Here is a 19,127-nt window from a genome sequence, read left to right as displayed (position 1 = left end):
TGTGTCAGGTAAAGAGGTTGCCCTGAAATCAAAATGGATAGCAGAGGTTAAATCTGTTAGCAGTGATATTGTGTAATGGTAATTATTGATACTGAATTTGCATTTTTATTATAAAAAGTCTGTTTCCTTGCAATACTGTCACTGTTCAGAGTTTTAATTTTTATGGAGCCATCCTTGGAGCTGCTGTGTGTCCTTCAGCCCTGCACTGCACCACTGCTGTAACTCTACAGAGCAACTGACTCTGCTTGCTGAAAAGCACCCAAATAAGAGCATGGGCATGGTGCAGGAAATAAAACACTGGGGAAGATACCTGCACTCTTGGAAAGTCTCCAGAAGAAAATATTTACCTAGACATAATTTTGCTAAGTGACTTGCCCTTTTGGGCAGTTATTTTCTTTTCAGGGATACAGAAGTAAGAGCAAAGGCAAGGTGCATAACCACTTCTACTTTTTTTTTTTTTTACTTTCTGAACACTGAAACAACTTGTGACATTATTTTTCCTTTTCTTGTGCAGGGTTCGGCGGACTCCTACACCAGCCGTCCATCCGATTCAGATGTATCTCTGGAAGAAGACAGGGAAGCAGTGCGGAGAGAGGCAGAGCGACAGGCCCAGGCACAGCTGGAAAAAGCAAAGGTAAGGTATTGCTTCATGTCACAGACTCATAAAATGTTCAGCTTTAAAGGACTGTCGTCTCATCCATTACTGTTTTTAATGTGTTAACATATAGCATAAGACCTCTTACAATGATGTTTCTGACAACAGTAGAATCACTTAGAATCAGTTTTCCGTAAAGGCACTTGATTGGCTTGCTTATTTCAGAGTAATCTTATTCAAATGTGTGCATTATTTTCTCTAATTGAATATACCTGTTTATTTGTAGTGTATGGGGTCAAAGCTTTGAGTTCTTACTGAAGATGTTTGTGGAAGTTTGCCCGTGGATTGCTATGGCACTGAAAACTTACAGTTCTATAAATCAGCCCTCACGCATCCTATTTGTCTTCGGTCCCCACAAGTCATATGTGAATAGGGAGAATCTGTGACAAAGGTCTTTACTGCCTGAAGACTTCACTGGCTTTCTTTACAGTTTGGGTGTTAAATGACCCCGTGAGTAATATGCTCTAGGACTTGTTAAGATTTCTCATTCTATCTCCATGTTCCTGGCAGATAGTGACAATTTAGTTAGGAAATACTAGATGAGCTTTGGGTTCTTGCTGTGTGTTTATATATTTTCCATGAGATGCATTTAGGACTGTGAGGGTTTTAGCAGTGAAACGGTATGGGCTTGTTTTTCTTTAATCTGTGCTGTATCTTTAAGTACTATTGCACCTGTAAAAATCATGCTCGTCTTATTTGTTATCATTTGTTTATCACCTCCTTCCAGGGTTTTTGTTTGTATGCTACCTGCCAGATCTTGGTGTATCACTGTTTTCCAAGATCTGTTTTTATTTCTCATATTTAAATACTTAAATACAACGTTTAGATCCCTCCTCAGATCTACCTGATCTAATTTCTCTCTCGCTTTTTCTCTCTGACTCCCCTCCTCCATTTTGCCTTGTTTTTTTATTTCCCTATCTGCCTTCCATCTCTCATTCTGTTTCCTTTTCCGCTGCCAGCTTTGCCTCTGCCCATTTACGCCACCTGTTTTACAAGGGTTCTTCAGAAATTCAGGAGTCCAGACCATTGAGCTATGCACCTGATCGTATTGCGAGGGCCAGCTCCATAAATAATGCAGTACTATAATGCACAAGCAGACGGTTCATCAGGCCAGAAAACTTGAACGGGGAAGCCAAAGATTTTTGTACTTTTTTTTTTTTTAAATGTAGTTATTGACCGATATTTAATAAGAGCTCCTAAAGCAGCTTTTTAATGAGATGTTGGAACTTGCTAAGAGATCCTGAACATCTCTTTGAAGTCAGGTGCTGCTGTCCTGGGATCAGTATAGCAGAAATTTGACAGAAGCAGCCCGCTTCTTCCCTTCTACCTCGTATCTTAGAGATGTTGCTGCTCGTAATCAGGAGTTTCAGTTTTATCAGGGTTGCTTTTTGCTAGTTTTAGATTTCTTTGCTCCTAGGAAAGATGATAAAGGCTGCCCTGAAATTCAGGTGGAGTGTTGAATTTTATCAGTAAACGCACAACCTTTAAAAGAAGAGTTGAAGTAATAATATCCTGCAAACTAAGCAGGGTAGCAGTACAGCACTTGCTGCTGAACTGGTGCATCTCTTAGTGATGAGTAAATCTATGTGAGTGTTGCTATGGGAATTTGGCTTACTGGTGATGGCTTGAATGCATGGACAGCCCTTATGTAATATTCATGACCTCTAGCACAGCTGCCATTGTAGTTTGTAGAGAAACTGCTAGCAGACCCTGACTTTTTAAAACTGTATTTCTATACATCAAAGCAATGTTCTCACTCCAGCTGGCATAAGATATAGTCTCTAGGTCTGACACCGTCTCAGACTGTAAGACAACTTGTGAACAGTCAAAGTAGCAAAGGCACTGCCAAAATCAACCTGCTATAACAATGGGTAATTCCAGTCATATAGAAAACACAAAATGAATTATTTAAATAATTTGTGCTTTAAAATGGATTAAAGCTGGAACTACATTCGCAGTTTTGTTTCTCGAGTCAAATGTTAAAAATCATTCCAGGCTGTAATGTATGGAAATGATTTTATGTAGAGGCTATAACAGTGTAATATTTAGTCTAGGGTAATATTGAAATTACTAATATTAAATAAAATATTATATGCATGTGGTGCTTACATTTGAAATAAATGTTTAAAAAGACATAAATTAAACCTAATGCAGTAGATCTAAAATATGACAGAGTGTGCTTCTCTGCTTTTATTGGTGACTCAGTTCTTCACCTCCCTGAAATACAGTAAAATTAATGAAGCGGTAACTTCTGTTGGTGCTGCCTGGCTCCTGTGTGCACCCAGACCTGTTTCCTGCAGGCAGCAGGTTTTGCTGCCTGCTCTCCATGGCTGCCTCTCCTTCGCCCTGAGAAAGGCAGAGCCAAGTGACGCAGGTGCTTTAACTTTTTAGCTTTTAATATTGTGAGTGGAAGTGTTGATCCTAAAGAAAGTCATTACAATTGTATTTGTCACAGGATTAGAAGAGGATGACATACATGAATAATGCAGTGGTGGAGGGAAAATGATAGTGAATTAAGGGTAGATAAAAAAACTGTTGAACTGTGTCACGCACTTAATGAAAACAGTTTAATGACATCCATTTTCCTTCCTTGCAGCTGGGGAAAACACCTTAAACTGAAGAGAAAAATATAGTAATAAAGCATGCAATGGCAACTTGTTAGGAAGATGTTAAGATTTCTAAATTTGGATTTTTATGGATTGTAAATGTTTGTGTAACATGAAGCCAGAATATAATACGCATATCTGATATATATCCAATCAAAAATAAAAAAGCTTGTAAGAAAACACACATTCTGGCCATTTTTAATTAATTTATTTATTTTATACAAGCATTGCTTCTCTGGAAAATGGTTAAGCATATTTTGCTGACTCACTCTGGCATGTGACTTACTGTAAGGAAGGTGGGGCCATGGGCGCATGTACAAGAGTTGTCCAGGGATGGAAAATTAAGAGGCAACTGATGAGGCTACCTGCAGGCCAGCAGCTATTCCCAGGGGAAACAAATCTTCAAATGAAGCTGTTAAGCTCAAAGCTGAGGTAAAATGTTCTTGGTTAGAACAGTTTAACAATGCAAATGCAGGGAGGTTGGGTTTTGTTTTGGTTTGGGTTTTTTTGTTTTGTTTTGTTGGTTTTGGGGGGTTTTGTTTGGTTGGTTTTTAAAAAAGAAAAAAAAAACCCTTCAAGGAACTGAGGATTTCCTGGGAATCCTCCTCATAGTCCATAGCATGTGGCTGTCTCTAGAATAAAGAGACCTGCATTGTGGCTGAGTAGGGTGCCCTAATAATGCCCAAATCTAAGGACATGTACTGCTATTTTACTGCATTTCCTGTTTTCATAAAAACATGAATCTTAAGAATTCACCAGCCAAAACATAAATAAGAAGTCCAATGACATTAATTGGTTTTAGTGCTAATGTATTAAAAATTGTCATTTCTACAGAAAAAAGCTTTTTAGTTTTGAAGGGTGAGGATTAAATATAAATGATAATAAGTAAAGATTTTTTTTGTCCATTCTTTTCAAGTATTCAATTAATTATCCCTTAAAATATTGCACCAAGTGAGAGGGATGAGATCAAAGGAAAACTGTGAGGTACAAGTATTAGCGAGACCTTAAAATTCAGTACGAGATGAGTTAAAGTTTGTACACAAGAAAGGGGACTTCAGTAATGATTTTTGGCCCTCTCCAATGCCAGTAAAATCAATTCAATTATTCTATTGATTTATTTTGCCTCAAGCACATCATATGTTGTGAACTAGTTTTTAACTGAAATACCATTAGTAAGGTGGTCTGTAAACCTCCCTCTTCTCTTCTGCAAGAGTACCTTCTTTCTTCTTTTCAGTTTCCTCTCTTCAAATTTTTAGATTTTGCCTCTTTATTTTTTCTCCCATGGCTTTAGAGCTCCTTATGCAGAAACAGTGTTCAAATGAGATATATAGAATATTTTCAGCATTTTGGAAAAAGAAATAATTGTCTTAGTTGTTTCTAGTACCTTGGTTACTAAATGTGCCAGTTAATAATCCAGGTTTTGTTTCTCACCTGGGACTAAGGGACAGCCCTATGCTATTTGTTCTCTGTTAAGGATTGGTCTCAACATCCTTTGGTCCTGAAACTTCTTAAATGGCTGTCAAAGCTGGATTGTGGCCTTCCAGAAGTCAGTAATTGTGCCCGTAATAGGAAATCTCAGTTCCTCTCAGCTCTGCTTTGTTTGCACTCCACCTAATGCTCTATAGCTAGGATCCTTTTAGGAGTTTGTTAAAACTTAGAAATATCCATAGTCCTAGTTTAGAATGCCATTTAAATGATTTTTAGGTTAAGATGGTGAACCACTGAAATTTTGATACCAGACACCCTTTTGTTGGCTCTTAGACAACAATATAAACTGTCATGTTTTGCTTTCTTGATGTGTGCTTTTAGTAGTGGCAATGGCTTGTGACTGTGAGAAATAATGCAATGTCTTAAGTGTAATGCATTGCTTCCATGCATGGGTTGGGGACCACAGCTTTGAAACATGTAGCAGGCTGGGATAATGCCTACATAGCCCTGCAAGGCTGAAGGCATGAAAAAGATTGTCAGATGTAATTATCCAGTGCAGTGTGCCAAAACTACTTATTTGAGTATTTATTCACTCTCAGACAGGTTTTGCAGTCTCTGAATGACCCCATGCTGCTAGCAGGCAGCTGCAAAGCTAGTTAAGGTATGTCTCCTTAAGCCATAGTAGCATTTTTGACAGACCAGGAGTGCCCATCACCTTGATGTGTGTCCTTATATTATGTCAGTTTGTTCCATCATGGAGACTCTTTCTGTTTTCTCTCAATTATGAGAACATCATGGCGCTGAACAGCACCCAAAGCCATAGCAGCATAGGATAGTACTTTGTGTTAGCTCTTGTGTATGGTAATATTTTTTTCATTGATTTCTTCTCATTTGCCCTTTTGTTTTAGAATCCTTCCATTGCATGTTATCATTTAGATAGCTAATGTTGCGTGTCAGAGTTGCTGGGATTACATAGGAGCTGGCACAGTGGTCTAGCTGGAAATGAATGAGTTGTTGATCCAAAAGTACAGCTGCAAATCTGGTTGTTGCTTAGCTGGAGGCGAGTTCTGCATTGCTGGATCTGCTCGAATCGGGTTACAGATACTTTTTTTCTTCATTTTCTTCATTCATTTCTGCTGCTTTTTCTTAGGACTGTAGCATTGGGATGTAAAGCAGCTCCCTTTATACTGCTGTCTGTGAGCTATAGGTTTTTCTTGTTTGTATTCATGATCTATTTTATCTTCAATGTAGGTGTAGGTACTTGTTCTACACTAGAGCCTGTCATTATTTCCTTGAACAGTTGATCCATTCTCACTGTTGGGCTGTATCGTTCAGGGGCTGGAATTGTTTCTTCTGGCGGGGTCTCATGTAACCTGGATCAAATGCTCCAGAAGTAGTACCTTCTCTAATTAAAAAACATCTGTCATATCCCATTCATACTGTGATTACAGAATGATCAAATCTGTTTCATAAGTATCCTTTCCTCTTCTGCTCTTTGGGTGTGAGTGGGGAAAAAAGGGTGGAGGGATATTAACACAGCCTAAATTTAGATACCTAACTGTAGATAGATCCTAGAGTATCCTGACGTTCTTTAAATAATCAGCAGAAAGAGATGAATTGTCTCTGAGGAACAGAGAGTCAATACTGAAAAAGAGTTCTGAGGACAAGCTTAGCTCTCCTGCCTGCTCTCACCTGCTGCTTTCACACACACCTGCTCACTCCCTTGACCAAGATGTCTTTGCTCCGAGTTTATCTCTATGTTTAGATTCCTGTATAAAGGACAGTAATACAAACGTTACTTTTTGTCTGTAAAACTAAACCAATTCTTTATTAAAAGAAGTGTTAAAGAAATATGTTAACCAAAGTAAGCGTTGTAAGCCAAGTACAAACACCTGCATGCAACTTAAATCCTCCTCTGGACTTTTTCCTCCTCCTCCTCCTCCTCCTCCTCCTCCTCCTTCTCCTCATCCTCCTCATCCTCCTCCTCCTCCTCCTCCCCCTCCCCCTCCTCCCTCGGGTCTCGGTGGCATATGTGACCTGTTAGCCGTCAGCCTCTGCTGCGTGGCTGGCACCGCAGAGGTGACAGCAGAGGTTCCCAAACCGTGATGCGCCTGGTGCTGGCCAGTTGTGCGTGGTGACGGCTGCATGCTGCCTCCTTCCTACCTGTGGCCGCTGAGCCGAGCTGCAGAGTAAGCGTGCTCAGGCCAGCCCTTGCGGAGCCTTGGCCGGTGGTGACCATGGCTCCGGGTGGCGGGCCAGATGCTGGTGAAGGGCTCAGCGGAGGCTATGGAGGGTCATGGGAATCGTACGAGAGGACGAGAAGTGGCTTTGAGGGATACTCCCTGTGACTGGTGGGGAGTAAGAGTGGTTGACGGGCCCTGGGAAAGGAGGGGTTAACATACGCCTTTGCAGGCTGCTCAGGTGGGCACAAAGGTGAGCGCTTACGCTGGTGCGAGATACAGGTAGATGCTTCTGGTCACTCTAAGCGAAGCAATTTCCAGTTAAGACATATATGACCTGGTTCACTAACTTGAGGTTTATTTATAGGGTCTGATTTACTTCTGCCAACATCCGAGACAGTATGCTGTAATCCAGAACTTCACTTCTCTCAGCAGCTGGTCCAGTTATGTGAATGCCATGGTTTTTTAAGTGGTTAACATATGTCTTTTTATTTAAAAGAGAATACTGATTCAAAAATAGAGGGGTAAATAGGATTTCAGGGCTCAGGCCGTTGTTAAAGGTAGCTAAAACATTTGTAATCGCCTTAAGGTAAATTCTGAGCTTTTTGCATCTGTAATATCTATTTTGGGGATAATTTACATAATTTTATCTTTTCCACTCTAAATGATTGATGTATATTTCCCATTTCAATTTCAGCTTAATGTAGAATCTGTCTGGAGATTTTGGGGGGGTTTATCTTTTTCTAAATCTTTTATTTTTCTAAAATTAAACACGTACTTGTAAAATGTTCTCACAGTAGGCATTACTGATGCAGGTTATACAAGCGTTAGGGCTCTTGAATTCACTAAAACACAGGATTTTAAATGTCTGTGGATCTGGACCTGTGTTTATATCTGTGTATGCTTATACATATATGTATGCATTATATATGTCCATATATGCATACCTGTGTATATACTGATATGCATTTATATATGTGGCTGCATGTATTAGATAACGAGCACGGGTGACTTGAACCAGCCATTTATGTTCTACAGCTGGTAGCTTCCTGTTGTAAAGTCTTTATTCTGTACGCAGGGACAACTGTTATAGCAAAGGATTGACTTGTGAGGAAATAGAAGGGTTTTATCAGAGAACAAAGTTATCCTGTGATCAGAGCTGGCAGTGGACTGCCATGGGCTTTCTGGAAGCAGGAATGAGATGGAGTATGGACTTCAGTGCAGCCAACAGCTGCTCGCCTTGCAGAGATGCCCCAGCTAACGTTGACCCACGTGATGTGGTGCAGTGGCTCAGAGAAAGACTAGTTTGGACAACAAAAGTGTTACACTTTCTGCCGTTGTACAAAAGTGGCTATTTTCCAACCAGTTCAGGAACCAACCTGATTTCTGTTAGAGCGGACACCTGGCTGATGTGTGTTATAGTGCAGGGAGGTACTTGTCCTCTGCAAGGAAAACAAACCCCCAGACACAGTTCTTGAGTGCCTGACAAAGATCTGAATCCCCTCCCTCCTCACTAACCCACTTTGCCCCAAAACCAGGAAGGAATAAAAAAGAAAAAAACCAGGTGTCTGTAGTTTTGGTTTAATACCTAATCAGGAGAAAAAAAAAAAAATGGAAGAAAGCTTCAAAAATAATCTTTTTTTTTTTTTCATAATTGTAACTTGTTTTATAACATTACACACAAGATGCTAATGAGGTCTAACTATAGGTAGCAGTAGAGTGCTTTGGTACAAAATTACACTGATGTTAGAGGCCAATTCAACAACGTTTCCTTTGGAAAATTTAACATTAGTTACATAAACTAGTCACTGGTTGTATAAAACGTAAGAAAAATCGGTAGGAGCCCAAAGTAAACCTGTGATACCTGGGAGGAAGATACTCTGTGTTCCCAGGTTAGGAACATTTTAAGTGCAAAACTCAGCTTGAACTATGAACAGTGTCTGGATACTGCATAATTCATAGTATGAGAGAAATTAATTAAAAATTAAGATTCAGGGAGGGCCCCACTGATGCAGGCTGTTTTCCTGCCATCTTTTCATCTATATTCTGTGTAAAGCCAGTGCACGCCCTGGAGCAAAAAACATAGCATGGACTTCCCCTAACATTCACTTGTGGAGCCTACAAAAACCTCTGAACACCTTCTCTGTACTTCTGACCTCCAACCCTGTGTTGATATTTTCCTCCTGCATTTCATAGTTACCTGGTTTGTATTTCCAAATACGATGTGATATGGAATAGTCAATGCATAAACCCTCTATTTTATGCCTTTAAAATCAATCCTGAAGTAAAGCGTATGTGCTGAGATACGTTTTGGGCTGCAACAAAATACCAAAGATTAAACAGATATTTACCCTTTGTGGAAGGATGGATAACCATTTACCCTTCTCCCTCCATTTTTGTGATGTAAATGTATACAACAGGTTTTAGTCATGCAATTTTACAACTACCTAGTTTTATTGTTATTTCCTTGATTGAACAAGTTCAGCTCTAATAGCAAGGAAGCAAGCAATCAAATATTTTTATTGGATCTGATATGAAATCTTAATATAAAGTTTCAGGTAACATGCTTTAGCTGAGATACTACCCACTGAAATACTACTTGTTGCAGTTATTTTTCTTAGAAAACCTTCTCCTTGCTAAGTAGATTAATATGATATTTTCATCCAAGATTTTTTATTTAAATCCAAGTTTATTGACAGCAACACACACAAAAATGCTACCTAAGGTTTTTAAAATACAATATCAAGCAATACAACTGTGCAAACAATTCACATGTTACTAATACTGCTGGAGAGAATCCAAGGGATTCTCTGATTTTCTTGTTCTTTACTATCTCCAGCTTTACTTTACTTAGTCTCCTCCCTGCCCATATTTGGGTAATTTTAGCATACTGCCATTGTTATATTACTCTTTTTTTTTTAATTCTTTTGGTCACCTCCATGAAATGGCATTAAAATGTGAACTTCTCATTTGCTTATTCTTAGAAGCAAGACTGCCTTCTTGCATCTTTTCTTGATGTTGGAAAGTTTAGTGAAATAAAATTTTCCCAACTTTCTAACTCTTATAAAATGAACTTTATTTAACAGCTTAACCCATTTTGGCTTATGAGTGTAAATATTTTTCTTTTTTCTTTAGTATGTTGATGGTAAAATAAAATATTTAAGGTAAATATATGACTAAAATACATACCAACAAGACTGTCCTTTATTCTCCTTTTGGGAATCTTATCAGGTAGATATCTATTTTCAAGGTGTTTTATTGTTTTATTATATCGGGAATCCAAAATCCAGTGATGCCTTGTTTTCAGTATTTTGAACACATCTGCATTTGACAGGTATGGAAAGCAGGGATGCAGCCTGTGGTTTGGGGTTTTGTTGTGTAAATATACTTGTGTTATTGATCTGCAAGCCATCCATTTCAGTGACTGAAGGGAAAGTGAAGGGAAAAGTATCTTGAAAGGGAAGATGAAGGATGAAACTGCAGCTGTTTTGATTATTTTGACTGGAGACGTCAGAGTGTTGAAGTGAGAGAAGAGATGCGCCAGCTGCTTTTTGACTCCATCCATTCTGCCGATTATTTGAAAATTGAGTTTTAAAAAGCTGTTGGATTCTAATATTTCACTTGTGGTAAAATAGATGAACACAAAGCACTTGGGGTTACTATAACTTTTGATCACCTCTGGCTGTCATGACAGAAACGCTTGCTGACTGAAATAAAAATTAGAAGAAACGCTGAGTACCTGCCATCTTGTGAATCAGCTGTGCACATTGCTTTTAATAATCAGCAGTAATAAATGGCAGTAATTGGAAAGGCAAATGTATTTCTGACTTTAGTAGCAGTCAAATTAGAGCTGAAAGCATCCTTCCCAGAGGAGTTGTAAGGGAACTTACTACATTTATCCCAGCTCATTATTTCATTATTTTGACCCTTTATTTTCCCTATTTGCAGCAAGGCAAGTGATTCACCCACAAAGTACAAATTCCCTTGCCTTCTCCCTTGGTGTTTCCTGGTAGTTTAATCCAGTTGAGATGTAACACCGAGCCACCACGGAAGTGCCCTACTGTATTGCGTATTATTTTCTGCCATTATAGTAGCCCTGGTGTGTGTTCAGTGAACCTGGTCTGGCGGGGGCTGAGCGTGGACCTGCCTTCTCTTGCTGCCTCTCTGGGTGCTCAAGCCATCTGCTGCAGGCACAGGGATGTGGCATTAGGTTCCCTGACAGGCTCCAGTCTCTGTCCCAGCTCTGCGGCAGTGACCTGGGGACCCAGGTAACTCCAGCAGCTTGTGACAAAGCAGAATGGTGCTTCCCTCTTGCGAGGATAAAGCTGTAGAGCTGTGCTGGTGTAGATGTGCTATGTATGTGTGAACTCAAATGCAGCTGAAACCCTTGCTTGTTCCTCAGAAAGGGAAAGATTCCTTATTCCTACTTTTAAACTCTTCTCAGCATGAAATCACCAGATTAAATCACCCAGCATATAACTGTATCCTTGCTGTTGGCCTTCGAGAGGAAGAGCTTATCTTGGCATTGGGCTCAGTGCTGGGTAAAATCTCCAAGGAAAGCTCTCAAACCAAGAGTTTCTCTTGAAAGCCAATGATTGAGGTGCAAGCCTGAGGACGAGGGGAGGTGAGAGAAGGGTAAATGGGGCAAAATAGTTTTGGAAAGGAACAGACATAATGTGGATTGATTCACACAGCCTTGTTCTGTGATTCAGCTTGAAGAAAACCTGGTGGGAAGGAAGAGATACAGGGGGTTGAACGTTGACATTCTTGACCGGGTTTGAAAGACCCAATTTTTACCTTGCGTTTCTCAGACTCGACAGTCTTTCTCTCACAGCTTTTGTTTGTGCTGCGTCTCTCTGGCAACGCAGTTTCATGCCAGTGTCTTTGGCTTCAAAGCATTAGTTTAAGAAGTTTCCATCCACAGCTGGTAAGTTCATTAATTTTGGTGGGGTTATTTCTAGGCTGGGTCAGTTAACCACAGTGAGCACGGTGCGGCCTCATAGGCAGCAATGTGCTGTGCCATGGGGACATGGATGGAGCCTGACGTGTGCTCCATACCACGAGACTGAAAAAGTAAGTGTACCCTCTTCAGCTGAGAAATCCATCTTCTCCTGTCTGGGGTAGGATCTTGCACTTAACCTGCCACTGATGCTAGTTTCTGATACAGCAGCACATGCTGTTGGTTGTTCATCAGTCGCAAGTGAATTTGATTGCTCTTCAGGACTTCAGAAGCTGTCTGATGTGAACAGGGACACGTCTACACTCTTAGTACTTAATCCCAGGAAAAGGAGCGAGACATGAAAGGGCATAATGGAATACTGTGTCCAGTTTTGGGCCCCTCAATACAAGAAAGACACTGAGGTGCTGGAGCGTGTCCAGAGAAGGGCAGCAAGGCTGGTGAAGGGTCTGGAGCACAGGCCTTATGAGGAGCGGCTGAGGGAACTGGAATTGTTTAGCCTGGAGAAGAGGAGGCTGAGGGGAGACCTTCTCGCTCTCTACAACTACCTCAAAGGAGGTTGTAGTGAGGTGGGTGTTGGTCTCTTCTCCCATGTAGTTAGCGATAGGACGAGAGGAAATGGGCTTAAGCTGCATCAGGGGAGGTTTAGGTTGGAAATTAGGAAAAATTTCTTTACGGAAAGGGTGGTCAAGCATTGGAACAGGCTGCCCAGAGAGGTGGTGGAGTCACCATCCCTGGAAGTGTTCAAAAAATGGGTAGATGTGGCACTCTGGGACATGGTTTAGTCTAGTCTACCCTTGATTGGCTTAGAGTAGAGTTGGTAGTGTAGGTTAATGGTTGGACTGGATGATCTTAAAGGTCTTTTCCAACCTAAACGATTCTATGATCCTATGATTCTATAAAGCAATGTATCTGCTTTATCTGCTTCACTCTGTCATGAATTGAGAAGATCTTATTTCTTCTCTGAAAAAATGGCATTTTTCAATATTTCTTCCTGAATGCCCCTGGAAAATCCAGGCTAGAAATTTTGCCTAGTGCATTCTGGTGGATAGTTGTGTTCCCATAGTCAGAAGTAAACCTGCATTTTCTCTTTAAAATTCAGTGTATGTTGCAGCAATTTTCCTGTATTCATGATCTATAGGCTCTACCGTTACTGCAGGACTGTTGCACACTCAGATGGGAACAAAGACAAGCATAATTCAACAGCTGGAACATATAATATCGATACCATCCTTCATGCATCTTTCATGTTGTCACAAAGACTTTTTTTTTGATACCTTTTGCTGTGTTTTATTCATCACTGGGTTCTTGACGCTAGGATCATTAATTCTAGGCACCGTGACTGTCTGTCCTTGTACATGACTTCCCACAGATACTCCTTGTATGTTTTAATCCTGATTTGAAGCTCTCACCACAGTGGTCTTTTGTCAGGAAAAAACCACTACATGTAATAAACCATGCCCACTAAAGCAAACTCCTCTATGAGAGCCTGGAACTGCAGAGATGAAAGGCTACTAAATATGCCATAACTGTATCTTATTTTCAAATGTTTGTATGAAACCAAAATTCATCATATGTGTATTAATAGTAGAAATTTTATTAATTGTGAACAGAGGCGCTTCTCTTTTTGAAAAATTTTTAAAAATTACTGCCTTACTGATATTGTCAAGTTTCTTACACATGTATACAAAACAAAATAACTTCAAGTCCTAAATTCTGTTTATCAGTATACTCATAGCATCAAGCTCTAGACGTTATAAAAAAATACCATGCTGAATCGTTTCAAAAGCTCTGGAAAAAAGTTTTGATCTTCATCAGTAAACTCATTTCTTTTCAGAAATTTCTATAAACCACAGCTAACTCAAGAACCTCCATGTCAAAACCCACAAACAATTTTTTCTCTGTTGAAATTACTGGTTTTGGTTTGAATATTTTAAGTAAAAGGAATCAAGTGACAAAGTACGTGCAAGGATTTATGTGGCATTAATGCAACTGGAGAAAAGTTCATGTGCTGATCCTTCTTGCAATTCAGGACTAAGAAATATCTAAGCATTTATGAGACATATGGGAGACCTAGGCTGGACACCGTTTCTCTTGATTTATAGCAAGGACTTAAATTTGTTTCTCTTGCTCCAGGTTCTTTTCAGTCTTCTTATGAAGCCATTCTGCTTGGATAAAATAGAATATTATCTGTTGAACATGTTGGCAGAAACAAGTTGTCTACTTTGAATGTCCTGACCTTTTTTCTTTCTTTAACTTGTTTAACACATTTTCTAACAAGCTGAAAGTTTAGGTGGAGATAAAAGGGGAAGGAGGTCTTATCCAATTACTCAAATCTGTTCATGCTCTTTTTTCGGTGGAAGAAATTTGAATGGAAATAGAGATAATGTCTTATAACATCTTGGGGCAGTTCAGAACATACTGTTTGAATTTAACTAGTAAATTAACCAGCTACTCAAGGTCTAAGACCCCAAACTTATCTTGTTCAAAGAATATAAATTTAAGTAAGCAGTCTGGTCACGCATATTCATTTCAAGAGAGTCAAAGTATGTTTTGTAGAATTTTGTCACTTATTGCAGAATTCTAAACCTTAAAAATGTATTTTTTTTACTTCTCATTATTGTAGTAGATTTTTGCTCAAATAAAGAGGCTTTAAGTTTTGTTTTTATTAGCATTTTCAGTACATTCAGTATTCCTTGTGATTTAGGTCCTTCACATTTTATATGAGGTTTGAGATCTTTAGTAAAATATGAGGTCTTTAGTGCAGTAAAAGGAAAAGAAACTGTTGAAGACCCAGCAAATTAAGTGCATGATTTCTTTTAGCAACCGTTGAGTAGCTGCTGTGTGTTGCTTTAACTATATTAAGGACAGAAACAGCTTTAGCAAATGCTGGGCCCTGTGTGAAATCAGTATCAAGTGTGCACAGGAGAGAAACCTTTTGCAGAGGTGGGGGACGCACATGTTCTTGCATAACACTGTCAAATTTAGCAGTGAGTTGAATAACACCCAAAGAAATTTCATGTGTGGAGAGTAAGGCTTCTCTAATTAGCTGTAAAATGCCAAATGATGGGTACTAAACACTGTATTATAACAGTAAGCACCTCTGCTACAATGCATCAATCATGATATTAAAGAGACTGCTGGGTGTGGTGGTCAGTGGTGCTTCAGGGTGTCACAGAGCTCTGTTGAAGCTCAGACTGTTTCTGCACTTCTTGGGCTATTTCACAGCCCTTTGAGTATCAGCTGTCTCCAGTCAGACTGAAATATGTACTGATTTTGGGTGACCTTCATTAAAAAAAAAAGGGGATTAAAAAAAATAGAAAACAGTTAAAATAATTGTAGTAAACCAGCCACTGCCTCTGTCACATCTCTGTTGCATAAAAGGCACTTGCAATGGAAGGTATTAACGCTTGTGCCTTGCTCATCCTTTGTAAACGTTTTCTTTACGTTTGCTTTGTTTGAGTTTTTCTGGACAAGTGGAACTGTTTGTATGACTGTAGCTTCACCTATACTGTACGATAGTTTTTGTTGAGTTGTATCTATGGTGTTGTCCAATGCCAAATTCTTGTTTGACATTGTCTGCAGGTGTACCAAATACTTGTGGTTTGCTGCACGTTGTCTGAGCCATTCTGTGTTTACAGAAAGCTGTTTCATTTTGGAAGTGGACAAAGAGGGTAAAATCTCACAAATATTCATTGAACATTCTGCGGACGTTTCTGATCTTGTCTTTTGTTCACTTCTGAGTCCCAACACATGCTTCCTCAGTGTCTTCCCCCCCGGGATGACCAACAGAAGATTTAACACCAGATTCTCCTCGAGTCTGCTTTTAGAGGTGGAAAAGATTCAAATTGCTTCCACTCTCTGACCAGCAGCTCAGATTTGACAACCTTGCTAAAAGCCAGCTCAGACTGGTATGCAAAATGCCAGCCATGTCCAGTGGATGATACTTAGACCCATACTGACAGTGTCTTGCTTCCAGCCAGCTGCTTTGAGACCTGGTTTCAGCCCAAGTAAAGGGAGACTTCCTTGGATCAACTTCATTACAAAGCAAATTTATTAGGGCTATTTTAGTCACATGTAGATCATGTTTAAATTATTATTTCATCTCAGAATCAAATTCAGAGGAATAGGAAAAAAGTATATTTTAGTGTCATTTTAGAACTTAAAAGAAAAAAAGAAATCTGTCACATATTAAATGTCCCCTAAATCACTCCTACTTTCCCTAAAGTTGTGAGGTGGTAGGCTGCATATGCAGAAAGCCAGTTTTGAGTAGCATATTTTGTTTACTGTTGAGTGTTTAAATTGTAATACGAATTCTGTATTCAGGCCTGGGCTTAGTCATTATATTTAGCCTAGTTAATGTAGAAGTTAGCAGATAGGCTTTTGCATTTTTTTAAAATTACTCTGATCAGTTTAGAATGTCTATCAAAGCAGGCACTCATTACATGTATAATGTATGCATGCAAATAATAGATGCAGGTAAAGAAATGAGCCTGCACTGACTGTGAAAGAAGTCTGTTTGCTAGTAGACTGCCGTGAATTTCTGTACGGTAAATAGTGAAAGAAATTCTTTCAACTTTAAGTCAAAAGGTAGTCCATGAAGCAAAGTGCTTTTATCCCACAATTACTTAAAAAAGGCACAAAATCAACAACCAAATAAAGTGTACATTTGAAAAGGAAACATATTTCAAATATATTGTATTTAAACATGTTCATAAGCAGAATTATTCCCAGTTATTTTAGTTTTTTATTGGACTGCACTAATCAGTTAATGCTGTAAACTTTACACAGTATTTTCTGTAGATGAATGCTGTGGTCCAGCCCTCTTGCTGGAAAAGCTTTATGTGACTGCATGGTGAAATAAAACTGAGAACCATTAGCGTTAAATATAACCTAATGAGAAAAAAATAGGTAGGTACAAGCAGTATAACTTCTGGGATCCTGTTCACCCCATTGCCATCCAAATTGTGGTTTGGGACCAGGAGGGTACAGGAGTAAGAAGACATCATTTGGGGGTCATGGGAAAACAGCATTTAATTTTGGTGAAAGTGTTGGCTGAAAAGAATTGAAAGTCTGCATAAAACTGTGGCCTGAAGGACATTCTGAATTAGAGTTCAATTTCATTATTAAAATACCCTTGAAAGTACATTTTAAAAGACTTCTGCTTCACTTCATAAATAATCGGTATATGACATCTGATCCAGGGCCATTCATCTCACCTACCTCTGTATTTCTCAAACAGGTACTTTATAGAGGGGATAGCTAATTTGTATGTAGACGTGTTGACGAGTCCTAATTTTCTAAAACACAAGTTTTGTCTAGATTTCATTACAACAGAGAGTTGCATCCAGATCAATGTCTTGTTTGTAGGACAACTACAGTAGCTCTGTTTGGTGGTGGTTTTGCCCTAATTTTCTCCTTCTCACTACATATTTTACCTGGCCTGCTACTCTCTTCAGATGTCTAATTCTTTCCTCACCCCTTTTCCTCAATTTCTTCCTTGTTAGTCATGGTGACAAGATTCATTAAGACCCCAACAGTCTGCTCCATTCCTCCACGCCTGGCTGGAGCATCTCCACAGGCAAGCAGTGATGCAGGGGCCAGGAGGGGCTACGAGCTGCCTGCCACATGAAAAAGAGCCACCAGTCATCACAGAAAGAAAAGGCCATTTTTGCAAAGCTTGAAAGCTGCCCCTTGTGTTGAGTTTAAAGAGGAGAGAGGAAATTGAGGGGAAGGATATGATCTCCTTTGCAGAAATTCCTTCATCACCAATATTTGGCTCCTCAGCTGTGGAAATAAAACCAACTGTGTAAACAGCACACATCATCTACCCTTCATGTCTTGTCTAGTTGCTGGGGTCTTTCTTAACTGCCTTTATTCCCATCTTTGCCAATCAATCAGCAATTTGGGTAAAATTCAGAACGAATGCAGGAACTTTCTTCTTTTTGCCAGCAGGGAGAAAAGGGATCATTGAATGTGTGAAGTCTTTCCAAATTCATGCTTGTATGATTTCCTTACAGTTCTTTGGTGGCTTTTTTATATTCTCTTCGTAAATTCGGCATTTAACCTGTTCCATTTGCCTTTCTGTAACAGTCATCAACGTTTTCTCTAAGTTGAGAATGTCTTTTGTCCAGGCTGTTTTAACCTGTAAAAAGTAGTTGTACTTAATATATCTGGCTCATATTGCAAAAAGATGGACACATACGATCTCCAGAGTTAAAACTGTGTGTCTGTATACACAGAAACTTAGATTATTTTCAAGTATCAAGTCATAAATCTTTTCAAAGTGGCCACTCATGTTTCAGCTAACAGATCATCAAATCACACCTGTGTCATGTCCTGTGTGAAAAAGAACCTGAACTGATGTGAAATTACAAGTTTCATTTTATAGCATAAGAGAATACCAGACGTTAAATGTAGTTAGTAAATATCTCGGATATGACACAACTTTTTTTGCTTGTCTGGATTCCCTCTCAAGGCATGAACCTCCCCCCATTACCCCCCCCAAGATTCAGTGCTGAATGCTCTGGATGTAGTAAAGATTTTTCACTGGTATTTTGTAAAGTTTCATAGAGCAGAATTAGGAGCTATTTCCATATCTTCATAAAATACGTGCTCACATTTATTTCAGGACATCAGACTTTTGCTTGATGAATAATCTGATGAAATAAAAAAAAATTGCACTTGATTTGATTTAGTCAAGACTTGTGTAAGGCTTTGTGGGCTCTGGACACTGTATGCTGACTGAACATGAAATGAAGTAGCCTTTTGGGCTTAGGCTTTGTAATGATTGCTGCCTCTTTCTTCTCTTTGTTGTTTCCTCCATTCACATTTCTTAAAGCAGGTTTCTTTTCTACTAAGCCTGATTTTGAGATAAGAAAACCTCTTGCATGATAACATATGTTAAAGTCACCCCCCCACACACAATTGCAGCTGTTCTTCTGTGCATCTTTAAGACAGTGACTTGGTGATGACTTTGGTGATATTGCTTGCAGTGTAGGTTAAGTTAATCTCTCATGCTAAAGCACTGAAGTCCCAAGACCATGAAAGCCCTGTTGTCCTGATTTTTGGCACCTCTTTCTTGGCATGTGTCATCCACTTAAAACATTGCTGATAGTGTGTTCAAAATTAGCTGTGGATGTTTCTCAGGAAGTTGGTAGCTTCTTCAAGGTTTAGAGGCTATTAATAGATTTCTACTGGTATTTTCTACTGGTTTTTTTTTTTTTTTTTTTTTTTGGCAGTTAATTGACTTTTTTAATAATCTTCCAATGTGTCAGACATTCTTCCATTCCTTGAAGATG

At 39.2% G+C, this 19,127-nt stretch overlaps 1 protein-coding gene across 4 annotated transcripts in view; it reads left to right on the top strand.

Annotated features, from left to right (window-relative positions):
* Positions 1 to 19,127, top strand: part of CACNB2 (calcium voltage-gated channel auxiliary subunit beta 2) — a 257,342-nt gene that overhangs the window by 169,023 nt on the left and 69,192 nt on the right. For all 4 annotated transcript variants that reach the window (XM_075706432.1, XM_075706431.1, XM_075706434.1 and 1 more), the window contains one exon: positions 515 to 634. In XM_075706432.1, coding sequence (XP_075562547.1) covers positions 515 to 634 — 120 coding nt within the window. The remainder of the gene's footprint in view (positions 1 to 514; positions 635 to 19,127) is intronic.

The sequence above is a fragment of the Pelecanus crispus genome, chromosome 2, assembly GCF_030463565.1.
Source record: "Pelecanus crispus isolate bPelCri1 chromosome 2, bPelCri1.pri, whole genome shotgun sequence".
Taxonomy (NCBI): Eukaryota; Metazoa; Chordata; class Aves; order Pelecaniformes; family Pelecanidae; genus Pelecanus; species Pelecanus crispus.
Note: the sequence above shows the minus strand (reverse complement) of the source record. Positions and strands in the feature narration are given on the sequence as shown.